General features: G+C 42.0%; 3 protein-coding genes and 1 non-coding gene across 5 annotated transcripts; 1 reads left to right on the plus strand and 3 right to left on the minus strand.

The window, feature by feature from the left end:
* Positions 1 to 746: 746 nt before the first annotated feature.
* haus6 (HAUS augmin-like complex, subunit 6) lies at positions 747 to 7,617 on the minus strand. Its single transcript, XM_070930035.1, has 16 exons — positions 7,475 to 7,617; positions 7,172 to 7,267; positions 6,994 to 7,072; positions 6,361 to 6,493; positions 6,036 to 6,180; positions 4,918 to 4,980; positions 4,777 to 4,834; positions 4,381 to 4,554; positions 4,047 to 4,243; positions 3,595 to 3,724; positions 3,325 to 3,427; positions 3,176 to 3,236; positions 2,364 to 2,505; positions 2,169 to 2,267; positions 1,797 to 1,932; positions 747 to 1,602 (listed from the first exon to the last, which is right to left on the minus strand). Exons 1-16 carry the CDS (start codon positions 7,615 to 7,617, stop codon positions 893 to 895), a joined length of 2,469 nt encoding a protein of 822 aa, XP_070786136.1. The 3' UTR covers positions 747 to 892.
* LOC139306365 (small Cajal body-specific RNA 8) lies at positions 2,992 to 3,122 on the minus strand. The gene has a single exon (XR_011599451.1). It is a non-coding gene; the product is annotated as a small Cajal body-specific RNA 8 (non-coding RNA).
* Positions 7,618 to 8,539: 922 nt separating the features above from the next.
* Positions 8,540 to 13,363, minus strand: plaa (phospholipase A2-activating protein). 2 transcript variants are annotated; one of them, XM_070929894.1, is made up of 14 exons: positions 13,167 to 13,363; positions 12,575 to 12,768; positions 12,353 to 12,453; positions 12,029 to 12,149; positions 11,596 to 11,763; positions 11,321 to 11,456; positions 10,932 to 11,101; positions 10,634 to 10,785; positions 10,333 to 10,552; positions 10,177 to 10,242; positions 10,013 to 10,084; positions 9,708 to 9,815; positions 9,405 to 9,575; positions 8,540 to 9,230 (listed from the first exon to the last, which is right to left on the minus strand). In XM_070929894.1, exons 1-14 carry the CDS (start codon positions 13,313 to 13,315, stop codon positions 8,662 to 8,664), a joined length of 2,397 nt encoding a protein of 798 aa, XP_070785995.1. In that variant the 5' UTR covers positions 13,316 to 13,363; the 3' UTR covers positions 8,540 to 8,661. The 2 variants fall into 2 exon arrangements, with proteins under 2 accessions (XP_070785995.1, XP_070785996.1); XM_070929895.1 differs by lacking the exon at positions 10,177 to 10,242.
* Positions 13,364 to 15,124: 1,761 nt separating this feature from the next.
* Positions 15,125 to 18,422, plus strand: zdhhc21 (zinc finger DHHC-type palmitoyltransferase 21). Its single transcript, XM_070930077.1, has 7 exons — positions 15,125 to 15,278; positions 15,451 to 15,549; positions 15,682 to 15,793; positions 16,294 to 16,432; positions 16,753 to 16,863; positions 17,596 to 17,639; positions 18,290 to 18,422. The coding sequence occupies exons 1-7, from the start codon at positions 15,125 to 15,127 to the stop codon at positions 18,420 to 18,422; spliced, it is 792 nt and encodes a 263-aa protein (XP_070786178.1).
* Positions 18,423 to 20,220: the final 1,798 nt, after the last annotated feature.

Below are 20,220 nucleotides of genomic sequence, written 5' to 3' on the forward strand. Positions count from 1 at the left end.
TTATATACCTGATCGTTAGCATGCTGTCTGTGAACCTCTGGACGAGTGCTTTAATGAAGACAGGCTCTTCTGGAGCTGGTTGCATTGCATGTCCACGTTTGGCACGATCTTGTGAAACAATGCCAGGAAATAACAGAAAGCCCTCAGGCTCTAAGGCAAAACACCGGATGGGATAACTTTATTTCTCCCAGTTTATTTATATGGAAAGCAAATGAAAAGAAGTTTCAGCTGTTGATTTCTTTTTCATGGTACAAGTTTAATTTACAGCCTCACCTTTCTTCCCCGAATGGCAAACGTTTTATTGTGAAGGCGAAATGGTTTGACTTCCGGCCTTCGCTGAGCTCCCATGCTGACTTGACTAACTTATTTTTCCGTTGCTCCATGGTTTTGCTCAGTTTCTGAAGCTCCATCTTAAACAGGTATAAAAAAGCAACAGGTGCGTGAGAAGACCTCCATGTCTGTCCATACACTCTGTATATTACACTAATGATCAATACATATAATGCAAGTTGGACTTCTTAACTTCTTCTTCTGTAACGACGCTGTGCGGTGAAAAACCATGACCCTAGTGCAATGTAAATGTTAAGAGGCAGGCTAGCTTTTCATGAACATAGCTGGCTGACCGTTTCAGGAGTTCCATGTTACTCACCTACACTTTCAAGTTAGCAATCCTCATTATGTACACAAGTAAAAAAAGGAAATTAACCATGTTTTACAATTTTATTATAGCAGTTCATGTCTTAGTATTTTAAATTAAGAAATATGCACAGAAACTAGTTTAGAGTGTGACAGAATGTTATTTCACAGCTATGTACAAATATTTAGTTACATGTCTATTAAAAATGGCATTTTAAAGACAGACAAGGCTGACAAGTGGTTTCTATGAATGTGGTTAACACTTCATATCATCTATTGGGGAGAATGTGATCAGTTTTGGGAGGCTGTATTCCTGCTTCTTTGGGGGTGAAGGTGTCTCCAGTGTGTCGAGGTCCAGTGAGAAGACCTTGCCAGTGGCTTCTACTGACTTTGCAGGCGCCATTAGCCAGTCTCTGTCCAAACCAGAGCCCATGTGATCCGACAGAAGACACTCTGGTGTCCTCTTCCGGCTTTCCATGAAGGAGCCATCGTCGCACACCAGATGATGACGTGTGGTTAGTGGCGACTGCTTTGCCTCAGTCTTCAGGGAGGGGATGAGGAGCTCATCGTCTTCCTCACTCTTCATATCCACCGCCTCATCGTCCAGGCTCAGCAGACTGTCACAGCTGGGCATTTCAGGGAGAGTTTCATGGTCGAGGCTGAACTGGACCGCACTGCTGCCTGTGCCGCTGGGGCTGTTGAGGCCCTCAGTGTTGAAGGTGTCCCACAACAGAGTGGATTTGAGCAGGACTCCCTGCTGGCTGACAGGGGAGCTGCTGTGGCTGGTGACAGTAGGGGTGATAGTGGAAGAGACACTCTGGGAGGGAGTGTTGGGGCTCAGCCACACATGGTGGGGCTTATACAGGGGAGTGAGCCGCCCTGTTACACTGTCGTTAAACTTGGCAGATTGCCCAACTTTCTCAGCTTCCTCAATAGCCTTACGCCAGGAGCTCTTCACATCCTTAACTTAAGAAAATAAACACATTTTAAAATTTGACCAACTGAAAAGAGGTGCAAGACTTTCACACCACATCAGCTTTCCTAATCACTATAGAACCTCCACATTCATCGTACTTTAACCCTCATGCCATTCATGCTTTTGCACAAAATTCACCTAAAATTTAAGAAGCACAAGACAAATGCAACAGCTCATGACTTACTCAAGCTCTCAGGAGTACGTGGCAGCTGCTTCCTAGTAGAGAAGGGATCTGCATGTAGAGTGCTGAGAAGGCCCTCCAGGTCCAGACCTTTGACCCTGCCTTCTGTGGGAGTGGCTGTAGTTACAGCATCTGCAAACTAACACACACTTTACTCGGGACTGAGTCTCTATAAAGTCACCCATAGTTGTGTCTCAATCACTTTCCCTACTTAGAAATAGTAATACTGCTTTAAAAAAAAAAATGCTGCAAGGATTGGAACGTTTTTTTTCTCAATGAAGTAATCAAATAAAGACAGCGTTTATAACTCATAAGCTCCTGTATTGCAGCCTTTGACATTTGAAACTTCCTTTAGTTTGAAAGCCATCGCTATACCTGATCAGCAAGGTTATCACATTCCATGTCTAATATCTGAGTCTTGGTCCTCATGGGAGACGCCTTTGGATGAACACGGGCTGTCTTCCTCACGCTGGCCTAAAAACAAGCACAGATTTGTTAAATACAGTTCGTGAGGGGAGCTGGTGCACACAAATCCAACAAACAGGAGTTTAACTGAAATATGATACTAGCCCGAGGTGGTGGTATTGATGGAGCCCTCAGAGAAGGAGACGGAGGCGTGTCGAAAAGCCAGTCGAGAGAGGTATTCGCTTGTGATGACGCTTCAGGGGTGATAACCACACTTTCAGTCATCTCGGCTGTGGCGGGGCAAGAGCTGTTTCAAAAGACAAAAAGCTTGACTTGCTATTCAAAGACAATGCACGGTAAAGTGTATTTTCCTCACAGTGCAGTACAGCTCAGGTACAGTGAAAGCAACACAGAGAGCATCTCTATTAACAGCCTGCTATGTGGCCTTGGCTCAGTGCTAATCCCAGAGCCGAGTCGGCACATTGCCCTGCACCTGTCTTCAACTTGATTGTCGAATGGATGAGTACTACTTATTTTAGTAGCAAATACCCAGATGCACAGCACCTCGGAAGCTGCATTATTTCTTGTGATGTGGCGTTTATGTACATTTCGTTTTATTTAGATAGTTTATTTTACAAAGTCTACCATACATGATCCAGGTCTTCTATAGGTCTCATTTCGTAATCAGTCCACAAGGTAGGTACTTGCCTCCTCTGCTCTAAATAGCTGCATTTAAACTCAAATACGCCATGATTCTATACAACTTGTATAATTAAAGTCATGCAGAAATAAAGAGTGTCTGCTCCGTATCTGTCCGTGGCGATTTCCCTCAATTCGCCGCGGTCATCAGAGAGCATGGATGCTGTAGGGAGGAGTAGTGACGGACAGAGCATTGCTCAGGTCTGCCCAGGTATCTGCCTCCCATCACAAGCAATACACTTCAAATACATAACGAAAATCAGAAATGTCAACAATACCTCTTCGGGTTAGAAGAACTAGGGTGGACATCTTCCTGTGAATTACTCTCTGCAGGAATCTCTGAAAAATTTTAAGCAGCATGTTTAGAAACAAAAACTGCGATGTGACAGATCTAAATGAACACATATGTAATCAAGATTTTGCTCACCAAGAAGTGTTGCAGGGTACTGGGAGAAGACACTATTTCTGTAACTAGTGTCAGCCGGTAGTTCAAAAGACAGTGGAGCCATTGGTGAGAGGAAGCCAAGAGCCTTAAAAAAAAAAAAAAAAAAAAATTACATTAAGATATGCAACTACAGTGAACTGCCCTTTGAGTTGCAAAACATGTTGGCACTGCAGTTGGGTTTATGATATGATGTTTGTGACAGCAGCAAGCCTGAGATTGAACAAGTTCAAAAAATCCTAAAGGACGACTCACAGGATCTTCATTCAGAAAAGAGACTAGGGGTGTGTCTTTTAGGGTAACCATCCACTTCCTGTCCCACTCAGCTTCCAACTCTCTGACGGTACTCCTGACTTCAGGAATTCCTTCCTTGGAAATCTTCTGCCTGGGGGAAGAAAAAAAACAGGATAATACACTGGTAAGTTATCCAACTTTCAGTTAGCTAGAAAATACTACTGAGGTAATTCTTCTGAATTACTACAAATGCTCCACTCACCATCGCAGTTTCTAAACCAAACAATCTATAGATACAGATATCCACCTCAGCAACCAAAAAATTGAGCTGCACATTTGTGAAAATCTAAAATGAAAATCCTCTGATAAGATCCCAATTATCAATACCCATACACCAAGTAATGTTGCAGCATGTCAGAAGGATGCACTTTCTCCAACCTATCGAGCGAGTGGGGGTGGGGGTTAATGTATACCTGATGAGGTGGAGGTCCTGCAGAACACGGGCCATCTGCTGACATTTCTCCTGCAGGTGCTGAGGACTGAGCTGGGGCTTTGGGGCATCAGAGACATGACAACGCTCCTCCCTCAGGAGCTGCAGCGTGTGGTTCATCAGCTCCAACACACACAGCAGGTTCAGCTGGCCAGCCTCATACACATTCCCTGAAGTCAACTGGAAACCACGCACACACGAATGAAGGCTACGGTAAGACTCAACGTGATGAACACAGTTTGGCATGTTGTGCTGTGTATAGGAACCAACAGGCCCGGAGTAACACTGAACTGTCTCCCCATCATCTTCACACTCACCTGATGTGGGAGCTGTTCAATTCTCTCCAGCAGACACTGGGGAATTTTGAGGACGCGATCTGTCCCGTCCAGGATGTATTGATCTACATTCCCCTTCAAAACACTTGCCACTGCATGCTGCTCCTCTTTGGTCGTCGACAGCATCCCATCAATGGCCGACCACAAGGAGCGCAGCTTAAGAAAACCAAATTCTTATGTGAGCTCTTTGAAAAATAACACTTCTCAGTACAGAACAAGTTCTTTCCAAAACTCATCTCAATTTTAGAAATAACCCCAACCCCACCGTAGTTCTGGTAACTTAGCAATAGTATAAAATGATTTACAAAGGCAGGACGCTTGCAAGCACATGGAGAGTGCAAATCATGTCCTTGAGGAAGTTTCACAAACATTACATACCCTTTTGGTCTTCTCTGCCACAGAAGCTCCCTCCAGTGAAGAATCACTGCTGCGACGCCTGAAAGTACATAGTCCAAGTTTGTTAAGTCTAAGAACATCGAAGTCAGACATACTGAGAGAGAAAAATAAAGTCATACATACTTGAGTAGTTCATCATACTTGGCACCCTCTGCTCTGAGGTCTCTCATAGACTTCACCAAGAGCCTTAAAAAGAAGAAAAACAAAAGAAAACTGCTTAAAAACAAAGAAATGACCAATGAAAGTAGTAGAAACTGTCCTCCACATGCTAAACAAAACACCATAAAATAAACTTTCACAGCAAGTCCATGCTTAAAATGCAAACCTCTAGAATCTGCAACACAGCGTAGCCATTTGTGCACATGGCTTCAATGGCCCTTTTTCACAGCAAACAGTTTGGCTTTCAGGGTCCTGATATTGTGCATGCTGGGACCAGGACACTTGATGGAACTGAGCCATCGTTAACCAAGTTTATTTCACCTGTGCTTTTCTTGCTACGTCATGTCCAGCAGCTACCAACTGGCCTCGTTAACCATAGGTTTACCAATCAGTTCACACAAAACAGGTGGGGCTCAAAACAAACAGCCAATGAAACATGCAACAAGAGCAGTGACATAAGAAATACCCCTGAAAACACTAGCCCATTGCAGTAAGAGAAAACCAACATTTAATACATATAATATAACCACACAATGAGAAGAAGGAATAGAAATAGTAGAAATGATACTATGACCACATACTGAAAGTAACAGGCCATACAGCTTATAAGTTTCAAAATTAAATACAGTTGTCATTTTCAACATGTTAAGTAGTCTCAAGTGAGTACGAAAAAGAAATGACAAAACGTCTACCCTATTGGATCAATTATGTTTTATCTTCAATGGACTGCTGCCATTTATTGGAGCCCTTATGTCTCAGGATGAACAAACTATTATGATGAATAGATATAGGCAATGCACAACATTATATTAAACAGTGACACTGTTGCTACTACTGAATCTAGGAAGAAACATAGAATTAATCTATGTTTTATTTACAACTGATATTGATCTTATTTTTTGTTGTATTTACTTAACATTACAACAATGCATATTTCAGTTTTGATAATGCCAGACTTGAGCAAGTCAGAGAAATTGGATTTCATTGACATAACCTGAGCTGCCAAGAGGTATGTTAATAATATACTGATATATTAGATAACATGTCTGTCCAGCTGCCACGATTGACGACCAAGGACTTACTGGGCTCGTCTCTGGTAATCATGGAGAAAACGATCCTGATCCACTGCAGTGTTCAAAAATCTGGTATTGATCAGCTTGAGTCTCTTCGCTGCCATCTCCAGGGAGGAGGCGGGCATCGCTGCAGCCTCAGGAACCCAGCTGCCATCTGACAATGTCAATATTCAGATTATTTGATAGTCTTTTGCATACCAACTCCATGATAAATTAAATGAGATGAAATTAAACTATGCCTGGCCATTGCTGTGTCACTCTACACTTTCAGACTGGAGTCAGATTGTGATACCACAGGTACTGATAAAAAAGATGTTTTTCTAACTAGACCTACCTGTGGTGAATGTCTTCATTTCCTGCAGCATGACATGCATGGCCAAATTAAGCATCAAGCTGATAAACCTGGGGCCTCCCGGTGAGAGGAACAGGGATGCTACCACTTTGGATCCTGCATTGGCAGTTTCATCCTACACACAGGTAAAAACATGATCATAAAATTATGTAGGATACTTAACAGAAGATGCATTTGTGGATGAAACATTCTCTTTATATTTCAAACATTTTTGGAAATAAAACTGCTAAATACTTGAGAGGCAGACAGGACATATGTGGAGAGAGAGTGGGATGACATGCAACAAAGGGACTGCACCATATTCAGGCTGGGGACATTGCCATTTGTTTACATGGTGTGCATCTTAGTCCCTAGGCCATCATTACACCCTGTTACTTTCTTTATATGTGGATTTATGTTGTACAAAAACTGTGCACAAGCCTTTATGATAAGCATTTTAGAAGAAGAGGAGGCTGAGGAGCAGACATGAAAGGAAAGCCTGAATGAATGAAGCAACAAAGGAAGAAAAGATGGACCCATTTGTGAGGACATAACTGGGGTATATAATCTGTCAAATGCACTATCTGGACAGATGAAGGCCATGAACATAACAGTAACACACTCTCAAGTTCTTACCATTATTTCACGCAGCCAAGCGCAGGTAACTTTGCGGAACTCAGCATCTGCTTTGTGGTTCAAAACAGGCCAGCAGTGCCTAACCCAAAACAAATATTACATTTTTTTTTTTTTACAATGAATCCTGGGAGCTTTTATACATGAATGGTAATATCATACTGATCATGTCTAACTTTACCTGTATGCATTATTATATCGTGTCGGGTTGAGTCTCTCCAAAAGGAAATGGGTTACTATGTAGAAGGCGTCCTTGTTTGGTTTGTCAAACATATTCCTATTGGCCATAAAATAACATGTAACTTAGTTAGACAAAAGTTTAACGTCAAGAGTATTGTGAATGACAACTTCAATGTAGCTTCAAATGAAAGTATGTAACGTTGAGAGGGGTAATCAGCGGTACATAGGACAACAACTTCTTAAGTTAATATAAAGCTAATATTACACTGTCTGTTAACGTTATCCACAAAAAAAGCACACTCACGGTCCCAGGTTGATGTGTTTAACGTTAATGTTGGTTTTGCCGGCGATTGACGACATTGCAGTGTCTGGTTGAAATCCGAGCCCGAGAAGAGCAAACCACAGATGTTTTCCATTCTTTTTCTGCAACGATGCCGGGTTCGCCATGATTCCGAGGTGGATGGAGCTGTGTGAGAGTGTCCGGTGGCAACTGGTCAAAAGGCCGCCCTGGCTAACGTTAATATTAAACAGCTAGCCAGCTAGCTACTAGCTACAAAGTTTCCTGTTCGCTAACTTAGCTTTCGAACTTGTTTTGAGTTGGTCTACATACATTTAACAAACTGTTATCAAAATAAAAACACTGCAGAGGAATAGTTACCAGTGTTATGAGAGTAGGCCCAGTCACGTTACGTTTGAGTTCACATTTGTTAAACTAAATTTCATTCATTTTAGTCAGGAAAACGTAAACGCAACAGCACCAACGTAAACCGCCAATTTTTTTCCAATAAGCACCCGGAAGTTGTTAACAAGTACTTCCGGCGAACGAAGGCGTCCACAATGCACTTTCTGATTAGTTGTCGTTGCATCTTTAATTATATTATTACCATCTGTATTTAGTACATTTGTTATGCCATATGCTTCAGGCTCGTTTTAATAGTTAGTAATCCACTGGAAGATGGCTGTTACCAACCTTTAAAAATACTGCATTGTAAACAGATCCCTTTCCCTGAACGAGTTGTCTACAGGTTACAAATTTGCAGTCGATTAATTTACTTATCTAAGTAGCGATCTGAACTGCCAGGACATCACAGTTGCCACTTGTCATCAGAGTTGACAATTGTTTTTTCCCCAGTTACAATCTGCACTTCACGTGTCCTGTAGTGATATACTATATTGAGGAAGTTAAAGTGTAACATGGCAGTAGGAAATAATATACAGTATGTTCACAGATTTAACTTCACACAGTGTATTTTCTTTCACACACATTAAAAAGCCATTATTGCACACATTCATCCTACACTTACCCAACAACTCAGTCAAGGGGCTTTGGAAAGGTGTTGCAGTAATAAAAACACAGGCTAAGCATATGCAGAGATTTCATAAGTCCTTTTTTATTGGAGAACATACAATTATTTCAGTCTCCACCACAACTGATTAAGCAGAACAGAGTAATACTAAGAAACAAGTGCTCTTTTTTTCTAATCATTCACATCATTGTAGTGCTTTTAAAACCAGCTGGCAACACTCGGCCACCTTAGATGGATCAGACACTGATGAGTACTTGGAAATCTGAGAGTTGACCCCCAGGGAGCGAGCCAGGTCCTGGGCTGTCTGGTCTGAGGCCACAGTGGTTCCCAAGGCCACCAGCAGCCTAAACACGGCCTCCTTGTCTTGTACCGTCTCCAGAGCTCTACTGGCCACAGATAGGCACTGGGCCTTGGCCTCGAGGTCGGGTTGGCTGTGCAGGCAGCCAGCGTAGTTAAGCACCAGAGTGGCCAGGGCAATGTGGATGTTCTTATTGCAGACAGAGACCAGGTCGGAAGCGCGCGATAGCACCGTCTCACGCTGGGCCATGAGGAGGGCTCGGCCATGCCTTCCACTAAAGCAGTTACACAGAGTCCGCAGCGCCAGCATCTGGTTGGCAGGACGCCCCTCAGGCCTCATCAGGCTCAGCAGGTGGTTGCACAGTTGGACTCCCTCTGCCTCTCCACAGAGGCTCTCGTTAACCAGTGGGTGGCGCACTGCCAGCCTCATAATGTCCAGGACAGGAAACACAATGTCTAGAGTCCAGGGGGAAGGAAAGGGGAGTTTGGTTAGTGAACAGTAATGAACTCAAGAACCTTAAAGTATGTTCATTTTTCTGTTTTTGATGATGACTTAGCAAAAAACATCAATTCACCAAAATTAAATGAAAGATAACAATATAAATAAAGTGGCTAGGAATGCTGTTGTACCTTCAGGCCAGTGACAGGCCTTCCAGAGCAGGTTGATCTGTTGGATGGTCAGGGGAGGGTTGGAGGAGTTGGGCTCGCAGACAGACACCAGCAGCCGCTCAAGATTTTCCAGAACTTCTTCGGAAAGCTTGTGCTCCTGAGGGGCGCCTCCATTCAACTCTTTCACCTTGGCTGGTGAGGAAAAAACAAATTTCGACCAATTCTGAATTGAGTTCTGAGTTCACACAGTTGAAAGTGATAACCTGATCAGCATGGCTTTCTGTAGACTGGAGACATCATCACACCCATACTTGAAATGCTCACCAATGATCTGCGGCGCATTGGCTTGCTCAAAGGTCACACCATCAGTCTTGGGGAAGTAGATGTTGGTTGCCGTCTGTCTGAAGGCTGCTGAGGAGTAGGCACCTCCTCCTGCAGAGTGGGGAGGGGTATGATCCAAGGAGTGTAACACTCAACATTAAAAGGATTAAAAACAACACACAACTGCCTTGTACCATTTACATATAGGAGAAATGTGTACATGGATCTACCACTGTAAAGTGTTTAGTTTGTCTTTTGTTTACACTGAATTGGGCAAAATTCAGAGGTTCCTTCAGTAAGTAACTTGCCTGTGAAGGGATCTGCCACACCTACAGGAGCACTTGGGTTCGGACCAGACCCTGGGATGTAGCGACCAGAGCCTGTCAGGAGAAAAAGAAATAAAACAGCAGTGAAAAGAACATCTCTGGTGATGTTCACATAGTGAAAAATTCTTTAGGTAAATATAGTTTACCTGTGAAAGGATCAGCTCCAAAGCCTGGCCTATCGTCAGAGGCCCCAGGGATATAACGAGCTCCTCCTGTCAGAAAAAGAGACAAAAGCAACTTAGTAAAAGTACTGTCTCTGAAAAGTAGAAAAACAAGCGCAGGAATCTATCTTTTGGCCTCACCGGTGAATGGGTCACCGCCAGCGGGCTGGGCTCCTCCCACCACATGCCCTTTGGTGTTTTCTATTATAAAATTGGCAACCTGGTCGAGGAACATGGGGCTGAGGTCATTCTTCTGCAAAAAGTTGTGTGCTGTCAGCCAGGGGTCCTCAGACACATTGTAAGGCAGCTTCATGGATGGCCCTCCTTCATTCACGTCAATGGTGAAGACATAGTCGTATTCCTGAGGGGAGATCAGGAGTCATTATGACTGTTCTCATGCATGTGTACATAGTTTGCCTTGTCAATAAGCGTAGGGTCTTACCTTTCCTTCATACATCACACTCTTGGAGGTCTGTTGGTTTGAGCCTCCGACCACATCTCCGATTTTCATCCAGCGGCCATCGCTGACGCTCCACTGATATGCCTCCACCTTCTGTCCATCTTTAATAAGTCGCGTCTGTCCGTCACGATTCCCTGGAGGGGAAAAAAGCAAACAAAACCATTGCGATGCAAAAGTAGCAAATTTTTCATTATCAAGACTGAATTATGCAATCTGGGATGTGTAAGGGATGAACTAAAAACACTAGATACAGTGATTCTACAGTTGATCAAATTCTTACCAGGCTCATTAAGGTGTTCTCTTCCAGGAAGGTCCTCCATTTTGATGTCTCCAAGGTCGCCTGTCTTGGGGTCAATGGTGGTTTTGGAGAGTTCATCCTCAAAGGCCTGCAGGTCCTCAGCACTGGCCACGCGGTCCTCAGCTTCAGTAAACACGCGAATATTGCCATCACTGTGGGCAGAGGAGCAGCGTCTGGGTTAGCCACAAAATGACTTACTGTGTCTGTTCATCTGAGAATCTCCATCATGGCATGTGGCTACAAGAGTGATGTCAGGAATGAAAGCAGTGAACAGTAGTAGAAAAAGGCACTTAAATATATATGGTGTGACATTATCAAGGAAGTGATTATGGACTGACCACACCACAGCATGCCATATGCAGTTCTGTTACCTGGCTCCAATGGCAATATCACCATTAGGTAGAATACAGCAGCACCACACAGACTGGGTAGGCAGACGGATGGTCTGAGAGCACTCTCCCTGCTTCCATATCCTCACAGTCCTGTCCTCTCCTGTGCTTATGAAATCTAAGGAGAAACGCAGGGTGGGGTCAGGGTGAGTCAGCTACCATCTAAATGAAAGCACCAGCTATTGGTTACGCATACATTACAGGTCTCCCATTCAGCTCTTTCATATGCCTTTAAATATTAATGTTAATTAACAAACCTTGGCTATTGGGGAAGACAGCCACGCTGTAGATGTAGTTGGTGTGGCTGTAATACACCTGTACACATTCGCCTGTCACCAGCCACCGTCTGATACTTGTGTCATTGCTGCAGGAGAAGAACTCAGTGTTGCTGATCACTGCTAGTCCCCTTACGCAGTCCTCATGACCTAAAATGGAAGAGAAATAAAATGGTTGTGTTGTAATCATGGATTTTAAACATACAGCCCCCCAGGTAAGGGTTTTGAATTATTACAGTTAGATAGATAGATAGATTCATATGATTAACCAGTTACAAAGTTAAAGGATTGAGGGTGAACTGCTTGCAATAGCCAGATATGGAAACAGAGGTACAGTTCAACAGGAATAGGGAACAGTTCATTCCAAACACAAAAAAAATGAATTCACTTACATCAACCAACTGCAAAATCTCACCTGTAAACGTCTTCTCACATCGGCCAGCTTTCCAAAGCTTAATGGTCTTATCTGCGGATCCAGACAGCATAAGGCCTTGTTCAGGCAATATGACCACTGCCCACACTGCTGCAGAGTGGCCCTGTAGCAAAATGAACAAGCAGAGATTTTGCTCTGTCACACAGCCCAATCATATTCTTTTTCTTGTTACAGTTGCATAGATGAAATCAATGTCAAGGCATATTGTAGAAGTGCAAATGTCAACCACAGTCAGAGAAGGCAAATTTTGCCTCTTAAGGAAAACCCTCCGATGAGAGAATCTGAATCACAGAAGCTTCAGCATACCTCCAACGTCATCATGCACTTCTCATTGAGCCAGACTTTGGCCGTGGTGTCCCAGGAGCCGCTCAAAAGTGTTCCAAACTTCCCAGAAGACAGAGCGCAAACTGTGGAGATGAAAACATTAGAAAGCTGGATCCAGATAGCAGAGATGCTTGACATAATGGCAAATAACAGCAGAGCGAATGAGAAGCTTATTAGAATGTAATTATCCTGTAAATAACTCACCTGTATTTTTGTGTCCCTTAAGAGTGAAGACGGGCTGCGGTCGGTCCAGTGTGAAAACACAGATGTTATTATCATTTCCACCTGTGGCAACAAGCCCCCGAGGATATGTTTCACTGGGTGCAATGATGCATACACAGGATACAAAATTTGAGTGGCCAGACATACAATGCATCTCTGTGAAGCCTTTGTCTGGGCTGTCAAGAGGAGGGGACAAAAGAGGAAAGACATCTTCAGTGAGTTACTTGTGTGAGAACAAGTGGTTAACAACTGTGGGACTCATAATTCCAAGAAGGGTCATTCGATTTAACCGACAGATAAACAACACAATACCACTATCTGGTGAACCTTAGCATGTACTCGAACATCCGCGCTGTGAACATTGACAGTTGCAGTTGAATGAATGACAAAGCTAATTTGAGTACACGTTAGCAATGCGCTTACTAGCTACCTTACCTACTAACGTTAACAAGAGTATGTTATAACTTAAGTGGGGGTTGTTTGTTAGCTTGCTACTTTTCTTGGTCAGAGCGCCGAAATTAATCATTGCCAACCATCACAATTAGTTAGTCTTTAGCAGGCTAATGCTAGCTACCTTGAGTTTGGCACCCAGACTCTTCCGGTTCGGTCTCTGGACACAGACACGAAAGCTCCCTCTGGAAAAACAGCAGTTGCGAGTCCCCTAACGTCCATTTCGTGGCCCGGGATGGAGCACCTGAGTTTGTATGAGTTGGATGATGCCATTTCGCCCCGAAAACACAACGAAACTACCACAGTGGAGTTATGCTAAGCGGCGTTGCTGTCAACAAACACCGGCTGCTAGCGGAAGTTGAATTACGTCACCGACATCAACATTCAAAGTAATATAATTTCTTTTAAGTACTATTAAATATGAGTGGTGATAAGTTTAAAGCATTATCACTGAGAAATTTGCTCATAAATATATTTTAATGATCACAGAAGTGGATGAAACAGACTGCCTCCACATGTATTACTCATGATTCACCAGAGGGCGGCAGCAGACTGTTTTCCCTGTTGGTGGTGCACTGCGCTCCAACCGAGTCCACCGCCCACCTGCCCACAACAGCTGCATCAAGTTAACGTAAACACCCACGATACAACAGGAAACTTGAAAACGTTCATACTCAAATCCGAGTTCCAGCCTTTCTTCTCGAAAGATTTTGGACATCCGGAGCAATCACCAGTCACAAAACACCACGTTTACATGTGAACCTTAAAAAATGATTAGTCTGATAACAAACTATTACATTGCATCAGCTGCCAGTACATCACAACATAAGGTACTTTAACTGGAAACTGAACTAAAACAAGGACCATAATCTAACTGTATATATAATATACACAATGGCTGAATCACTTTGCCATTATAGAGAAAAACAACAGAGAAGGGGGAAGCTGAAAGCAGTGAATCGTGGTCATATTTACTTGAAAAGTGATTGCTTGAAAGATAAAGCAATTATAATACATGTTGCTGTTCAATTTTCTGTCAACTGACTAATCCTTTATATCGTGCTTTTACCAAATACGCCCCTTTCACATAGCTACTTGTTGTTATTAAGTATGTGTTCTTTGTATCACGAGAACATAGTCCCATCAAAAAAGCGTTTTATTTTTTAACATAACCGGAAATGTGTTTTTTATTTCAGGTACCTAGCACTGCTCCTGTCCAGCCCACAGAGGCTCGGATGAGGAAGTAGCTACACTGATACGTGCGCGGAGTAGGACAACAAAAAAAGTATGTATCCTCACATTTTTTCGTAGGCAATCATGGCTGACGCTAAACACGTTGAATTATGTGATTTGTACATGAACGCAAGTGAATTAAATAACGTTAGCCCGCTGATGTTAGCTAACACCGTAAAGGCTACAGAGCCCAGCCCCTCGCGGCTGTCAATGTTATCAGTAGTATGAATGATGGAGCAGGCGAGGTTTTGCAATAACAAGATTATTTCTACTGCAGACTAGCAGGGTTATGAGGACTGCTTATGCTGATTTAGACTGTGTCAGATTAACAGATAATGCTAATGTTATACATCTGTGTAAGGTGTTGTAAGGTAGTTATGGTTGGACACCTGCTTTATAGCACAGTAGTTGGGCCTGTGTTAAGGTTTCATCTCATGACCAATTTAAAAAAAAATGACCTAATATGCCCTCCTCAGTACATGTCAGATGACGACATTTCTATCATACTATTTTGTTCTTGGTCAGTCATCTGTACATGATAACCTTTACTGTCATACAACAGTATTTAAGGCAAATGCCACAGTTTATACAACTGCAAACACTGATGATGATGATATCATCATGATCATAGGCTTACACAAAGAAATAATAAAACAACCACAGTAAAACATGTTTGTCATGGGTATTAAGCATGGGTGAGAGAGCAGTTTAGTCTGCCAATTCCAGGTCTGTTATCTATTTCCAAACATCAATTGAAGGTTTGCATCTGTGTGTGTGTGTGTGTGTGTGTGTGTGTGTGTGTGTGTGTATGCTTGATACAATGTAGGTTTCCCCGGAGTGCCAGCAGCCATGAAGCTTCGACTGCACTTTGTGGTGGACCCCATGGGCTGGCTGTGTATCAGCGTGGTGTTTGGGATCTGGCTCTACAACACTTTCTTTATTCCTAAACTGGTTCTACTGCCACACTACAACGAAGGACACATCCCTTGGGCCATAGTTGTTTGTGAGTGTCCTTGTTTCCACTGCAGGAATTTCTTTGTTGACACATGAGAGATTAAAAGTGGAACTTCTCAATTGTTAGGGAGGGGCCACTGAAAATATGTGGAATGTCTGACTAGCTGCTAGTGTATGGATCACACACTTTAAGTGGAATTAAACATTGTGTATTCCTTCAGGTTATTACATAGCGTCAGCACTCTGCATAGCGGCTCTGTTCAGAGCTTCCACAGCAGATCCCGGCCGTCTTCCTGTGGACCCCCACATACCTCACTCTGGTATGGATACAGAAAAAGCCACCTCTCTATTCTGACTTCTTTACCACTTCTTCTGGACCATGTCTGCTACTAATACCAATACTACCAGTAATAACCAATAATAAACTTCTGATTATTGTTTTTATGTCACAGAGCGAGAGCACTGGGAGTTGTGCAATAAGTGCAACTTAATGAGACCTAAAAGATCCCACCACTGCAGTCGTTGTGGCCATTGTGTACGCAGAATGGACCACCACTGTCCTTGGTAAGGATACACACACACTCACGAAGGTCTTACCTTATACATCAGGCACATATAGCTTATCTATGCAAAAATAACAAAATGCAAAATTAAAACTTTCCCACCCAACATCTGACAAACAGTGTACTTCTTGTATTAAATTGCAGTGGTACAGTATATATAGCTTGTCATGTTATATTACTACAAAGTCAAGAGACATTTTCTAGAGCCACACAGTTTTGCCAGTATGCCAGACAAATGTTGACCTGCATTCTAATCATTTACCTACTATAATGGTATAAATATCTTATATAAATCTTGTAAAAAGGCTCTTCAGGCTTTTGCTGCAAATATAAAAAACTGTGAAACGATTATTTCATTGTCATGAAAATTGACAAAATGAAAGATATTTACGTTTGCACACTGTCTCTCTGCTACTCCAGTGCAGATCATATCAGTGCAATACTGATAAAAAAGAAAAATGATACAAGCTAGTCTCTTAAATCCTGTTTATTTCCTTCCAGGATCAATAACTGTGTGGGAGAAGACAACCACTGGCTCTTCCTGCAGCTCTGTTTCTACGCTCAGGTCCTCAGTTTGTTCACCCTGGTGTTGGACTTCTGCCAGTACTATTACTTCCAGCCACTGACAGGACTAGACCAGGTACATTCTACCGGAATATAAGCAAATTTAATCCTCAGTTGACAGAAAAATGTTTTTAGGGCTTACAGACTACATTTCAGCCATGTTTGTGTAGCAGTTTCACTGTATTTGTTTAGTCTTCTTAAAGCGTTATGTGACATCTTGGCACAATATCAATGCTAAATGCTTTGTTACACCCTGTAAGAGTCAGCTACAACACTGGTAAAATATAAAAGGTAATATTTTACGATGAAAAAGGCATCACATAGAGCTTTAAGATTATGAAATGAGATGATTTTACAGCAAAGGGTGGCCGTTCTGTTTTCCTCTGCCAGGAGAAGTTTACAACACGCCATGAACTGGCTCTGCTGCGAGTCTCAGCGCTCATGGGTTTGGTCATGTTTGGTGGCATGACCAGCTTGTTCTACACTCAGATGACGGGCATCCTCTCTGTGAGTACTGAGTAATGACTACTACTTATTGTCTTCTTTCAAATGACATTTACTACTGTAATTATGTTAATGTGATTATGTCTTCTCTGGACATATTTCCAAGCTAATGTAACTGTTTAGTGTCACTTTGTAGGATCTGTAAACTAAGCACGATGGAGCTTTTCCAGTATCATTTAGCCCAGTTTGTCCCTTTGCAAGCCAGTTCTGTCTCTTCAAGATTGACCTAGCAAACAAGGTAGCAGCACACGAAGCTTCAGACAGAACGACATGACTTAGTACGCCAAAATAAAACAATCAATGCCAGTAAGGCAGTGATCAGTAGCAAAGAAACAAGAGAGAAAGTCGGGGCTCAGGGCGGGTGCGTGAGTGTGCATCAAAGTGTTTGTCAATGACAGAATTTACCTGCAAGATATTAAGAGTTGCATTCTTAATATCTTTGGTGACATAATACATTTATTTTATTACAAGCTAAAACAATATTCAAGCTTTCATTCTGGCAGAGCTGTAATGTTAGAGATGTCTGTACTTGTTATTTAGAGAAAAGGTTTCTGTAGCTTGAGCTGTCTATTGGAGCTATAGATAACTTGCAATACAGAGCGACAGATTAATGAAGCTGTTGTCTTTGGCTGATCATGTGACACTTTAATCATGGTCCTGAGTCATCATGATGGAGCTTACTTTGTGAACAGATCTACTCATTTTGCATTTTCTTTTTCCATTTCCCCCTTATAGGACACTACCACCATTGAGAAAATGGCTCAGTTTTCAAATGAAATGTGAGTCTGTTTTACTCTGTCTGTCCTAATATGTTGACATTATGGGAATACTATTACACTTATTTGCTTTCTGCTGCAAGTTAAGATAATTTGAAAGGAATAGTTCAGCTTTTTTGGAAATAAATGTATTCACTTTCTTGTCAAGAGTTAGCTCAGAAGATCGATACCACTCTAATGTCTGTCCATACAACGTGAAGCTGGAGTCAGCAGCCACTTAGCTTAGCTTAACATAAAGACTGGAAACAGGGGGACAGTTAGCCTGGCTTTAGCCTTTATGGAGGTAACAAAATACACCTACCAGCACCTCTAAAGCTCACTAAAAACACGGTAAATGTTGTTTGTTTAATCTGTACAAAAAGTACAAAAACAGCAATTTGTGGTTTAATGGGGCGTTATTTGCTGGACTATTTCTTGTGCTTGTAGGTGGATTTTATTACCTCTGGACAAAGTGAGACTAGCTGTTTCGCCCAGGTTTCAGTTTTTATGCTAAGCTAACTGGCTGCTGGCTCCAGCTTCATATTGAACAGAGATATGAAAGTGTTATCAGTCTTTTCAGCTGTGTTTCCCAAAATGTTGAGCTATTTCTTTAAAGTGGTCTCATAATAGACATTTTAATATTAATAATTGCTTTTTTTCACCCTTCTTTTCAGATATGGCTCAAAGAAATCCTGGCAGTGGGCACTATCTGAAGTTTGCGGCACTCGCTGGAAACTCCTCTGGCTCATCCCGCTCCGAAGTAGGCAGCCGCTCCAAGCCAGCTACCACTTCCGAACCCATGTGTAGGCCAGTAGCACCACAGCACAGATTGGTAGGGACTGCCATGGTGAAACACTGTACACACACTTAAGAATCCATCTGCTCGCCTTCACCGTCCTCTTTTGTGCTATGGGAGCTGGGCAGCAGTCTTGGTTTGTCAGTGGATACTCTAAGCTTTTCTTTTTTTTTTTTTTTTTGCGTTTCTCTACAAGGCCCAAACTGGCAGTAAACAGGGTCAAGAAACACCTAAGGGAGTGATGGGAACTTTTTTTTTTACTCACTGTGACTGCTACTTTCAGCATTTGGAAACCACTTTTAATGGCTAACTGCATCGAAGGGATGGAAGTCTTCACCTGAAAGAAGCTGGCGAAAGGGACCCCTCTCAGGTTACTTTAATAAAGAGCCTTTACTACTGACCTTTAATCAACTTCAGACAGGACTAGGGTAACTCCAGTGTGTCTATTAGAAAGGCATTTTTTTGTATAAAGTTTGTGCCTTGTTTCTTTTAACTATGCCCTTTTTATTTGTCGTGCATGAGTACAGTTTTATGTTTTCTGGTTGGTGATCCTCCAGTTTGGAAATTTCTTGTGAATAGTGAAGGGATCCGGTGTCCACTGCATTCCTTTAATTGGTGATCGTTTGAAGATTCATGAATGTTTTCTTGCATTGTTCTATGAACGCTTTTTCTGAAGTGATGTTTTATGAAGCATGGCCACAGAACAAAGTTGATAACTGATAAGTGTTACTTTTATGTCAAATGACCAGCCGGGTATGAAGATGTGTAATAGCAAGCCGACAGTTAACATGTCACCAAAAGAAAAGTCCAAAGTTAGAAACAAGTTCATACTATCAAATCTGAGGCTGTATGTGTCGTAGTCAAGCCTGCTGTATAATCAAATAGTTTCTCAAAGTATAACAAACACTCCACTGCCATTTAATGTCATGACCTGATCATAACCTGTTGTGAAATCCTTATTGAAGGAGTTTGAGTGTCACAGACCATCCTTAAAGATAACTGAAATCACTGTTTATCTTAAAAGAATAGTTTGACATTTTGGGAAATACACGTTTTTGCTTTCTTGCCGAGAGCGAGCAAATAAGCGTATTTCCCAAAATATCAAACCATTCCTTTTAAATCAGTGTGTTTAGCATAAGTCTGCTCTGTCAACCATAGCACTTACAATGCATGACTTTTGAACACATGCCTTTCATTTTAGTACTCCTGACAATATAATTTGCTGCAGCTGTTAGAGTTAGATTGTAAATGTGTCTGAACAAGTGGCTTTATAAATGCGTATCTTTATACAAAAAGTATCAGATTAGTCTATGTGTAGTGACATACAGCTACTTAACACTTGAGACAACACTGACAAACTTATATACGGTGGTTTTGTTGTAACACTATGGTACTGTTTAGAGATTTTATTGAATTCTTTAACTGTATGCTTAAGAAGAAGATGATTCAGTGCATAATAATACTAGCATAGTGGGGTTGCCGTTGTCTATACTTGGCAATCCTATAGTTCAACTTGTACGTAAACAAAGCTTGCCATGTGTGGGAAATGTTACAATATCCAAGTAGTTTTAAGTGCCTTTCTAGGTCTTCTTTTGACTCTCACGGTACATCATCATCATGTTGGTCTCCATAAAAGCCAAAGACCTGGGGAAATGCTGCAATAGTCAGCAAGCATTCAGTAAATGCATGTTTCACCAAATATCTGAAGGTAGCGGATCAAAATTATGCACTGATTTTCACATTAGCTCACAGTCTGTTTACTGCATCAGTGGTACTCTTGAAAGAAAGTCTTAACTTATTTTATTCGAT

This window comes from Enoplosus armatus, chromosome 23 (genome assembly GCF_043641665.1).
Source record: "Enoplosus armatus isolate fEnoArm2 chromosome 23, fEnoArm2.hap1, whole genome shotgun sequence".
In the NCBI taxonomy this organism is placed as follows: Eukaryota; Metazoa; Chordata; class Actinopteri; order Centrarchiformes; family Enoplosidae; genus Enoplosus; species Enoplosus armatus.

Bases quoted from the DNA above. Each gene is read 5' to 3' on its own strand.
- plaa (XM_070929894.1), bottom strand. From the start codon at position 13,315: ATGGCATCATCCAACTCATACAAACTCAGGTGCTCCATCCCGGGCCAC. The intron at 10,786-10,931 runs GTAAGAATTTGA...TTTCCCCTCCAG, and splicing joins AGAACACCTTAATGAGCCTG to GGAATCGTGACGGACAGACG. The intron at 10,553-10,633 runs GTAAGACCCTAC...ATCTCCCCTCAG, and splicing joins GTGTGATGTATGAAGGAAAG to GAATACGACTATGTCTTCAC.
- haus6 (XM_070930035.1), bottom strand. From the start codon at position 7,617: ATGGCGAACCCGGCATCGTTGCAGAAAAAGAATGGAAAACATCTGTGG. The intron at 4,835-4,917 runs GTATGTATGACT...ATGTACTTTCAG, and splicing joins AAGTATGATGAACTACTCAA to GCGTCGCAGCAGTGATTCTT. The intron at 1,603-1,796 runs GTAAGTCATGAG...TATTTTCTTAAG, and splicing joins ACGTACTCCTGAGAGCTTGA to TTAAGGATGTGAAGAGCTCC.
- zdhhc21 (XM_070930077.1), top strand. From the start codon at position 15,125: ATGAAGCTTCGACTGCACTTTGTGGTGGACCCCATGGGCTGGCTGTGT. The intron at 15,550-15,681 runs GTATGGATACAG...TTTATGTCACAG, and splicing joins CCCCCACATACCTCACTCTG to AGCGAGAGCACTGGGAGTTG. The intron at 17,640-18,289 runs GTGAGTCTGTTT...CCTTCTTTTCAG, and splicing joins GCTCAGTTTTCAAATGAAAT to ATATGGCTCAAAGAAATCCT.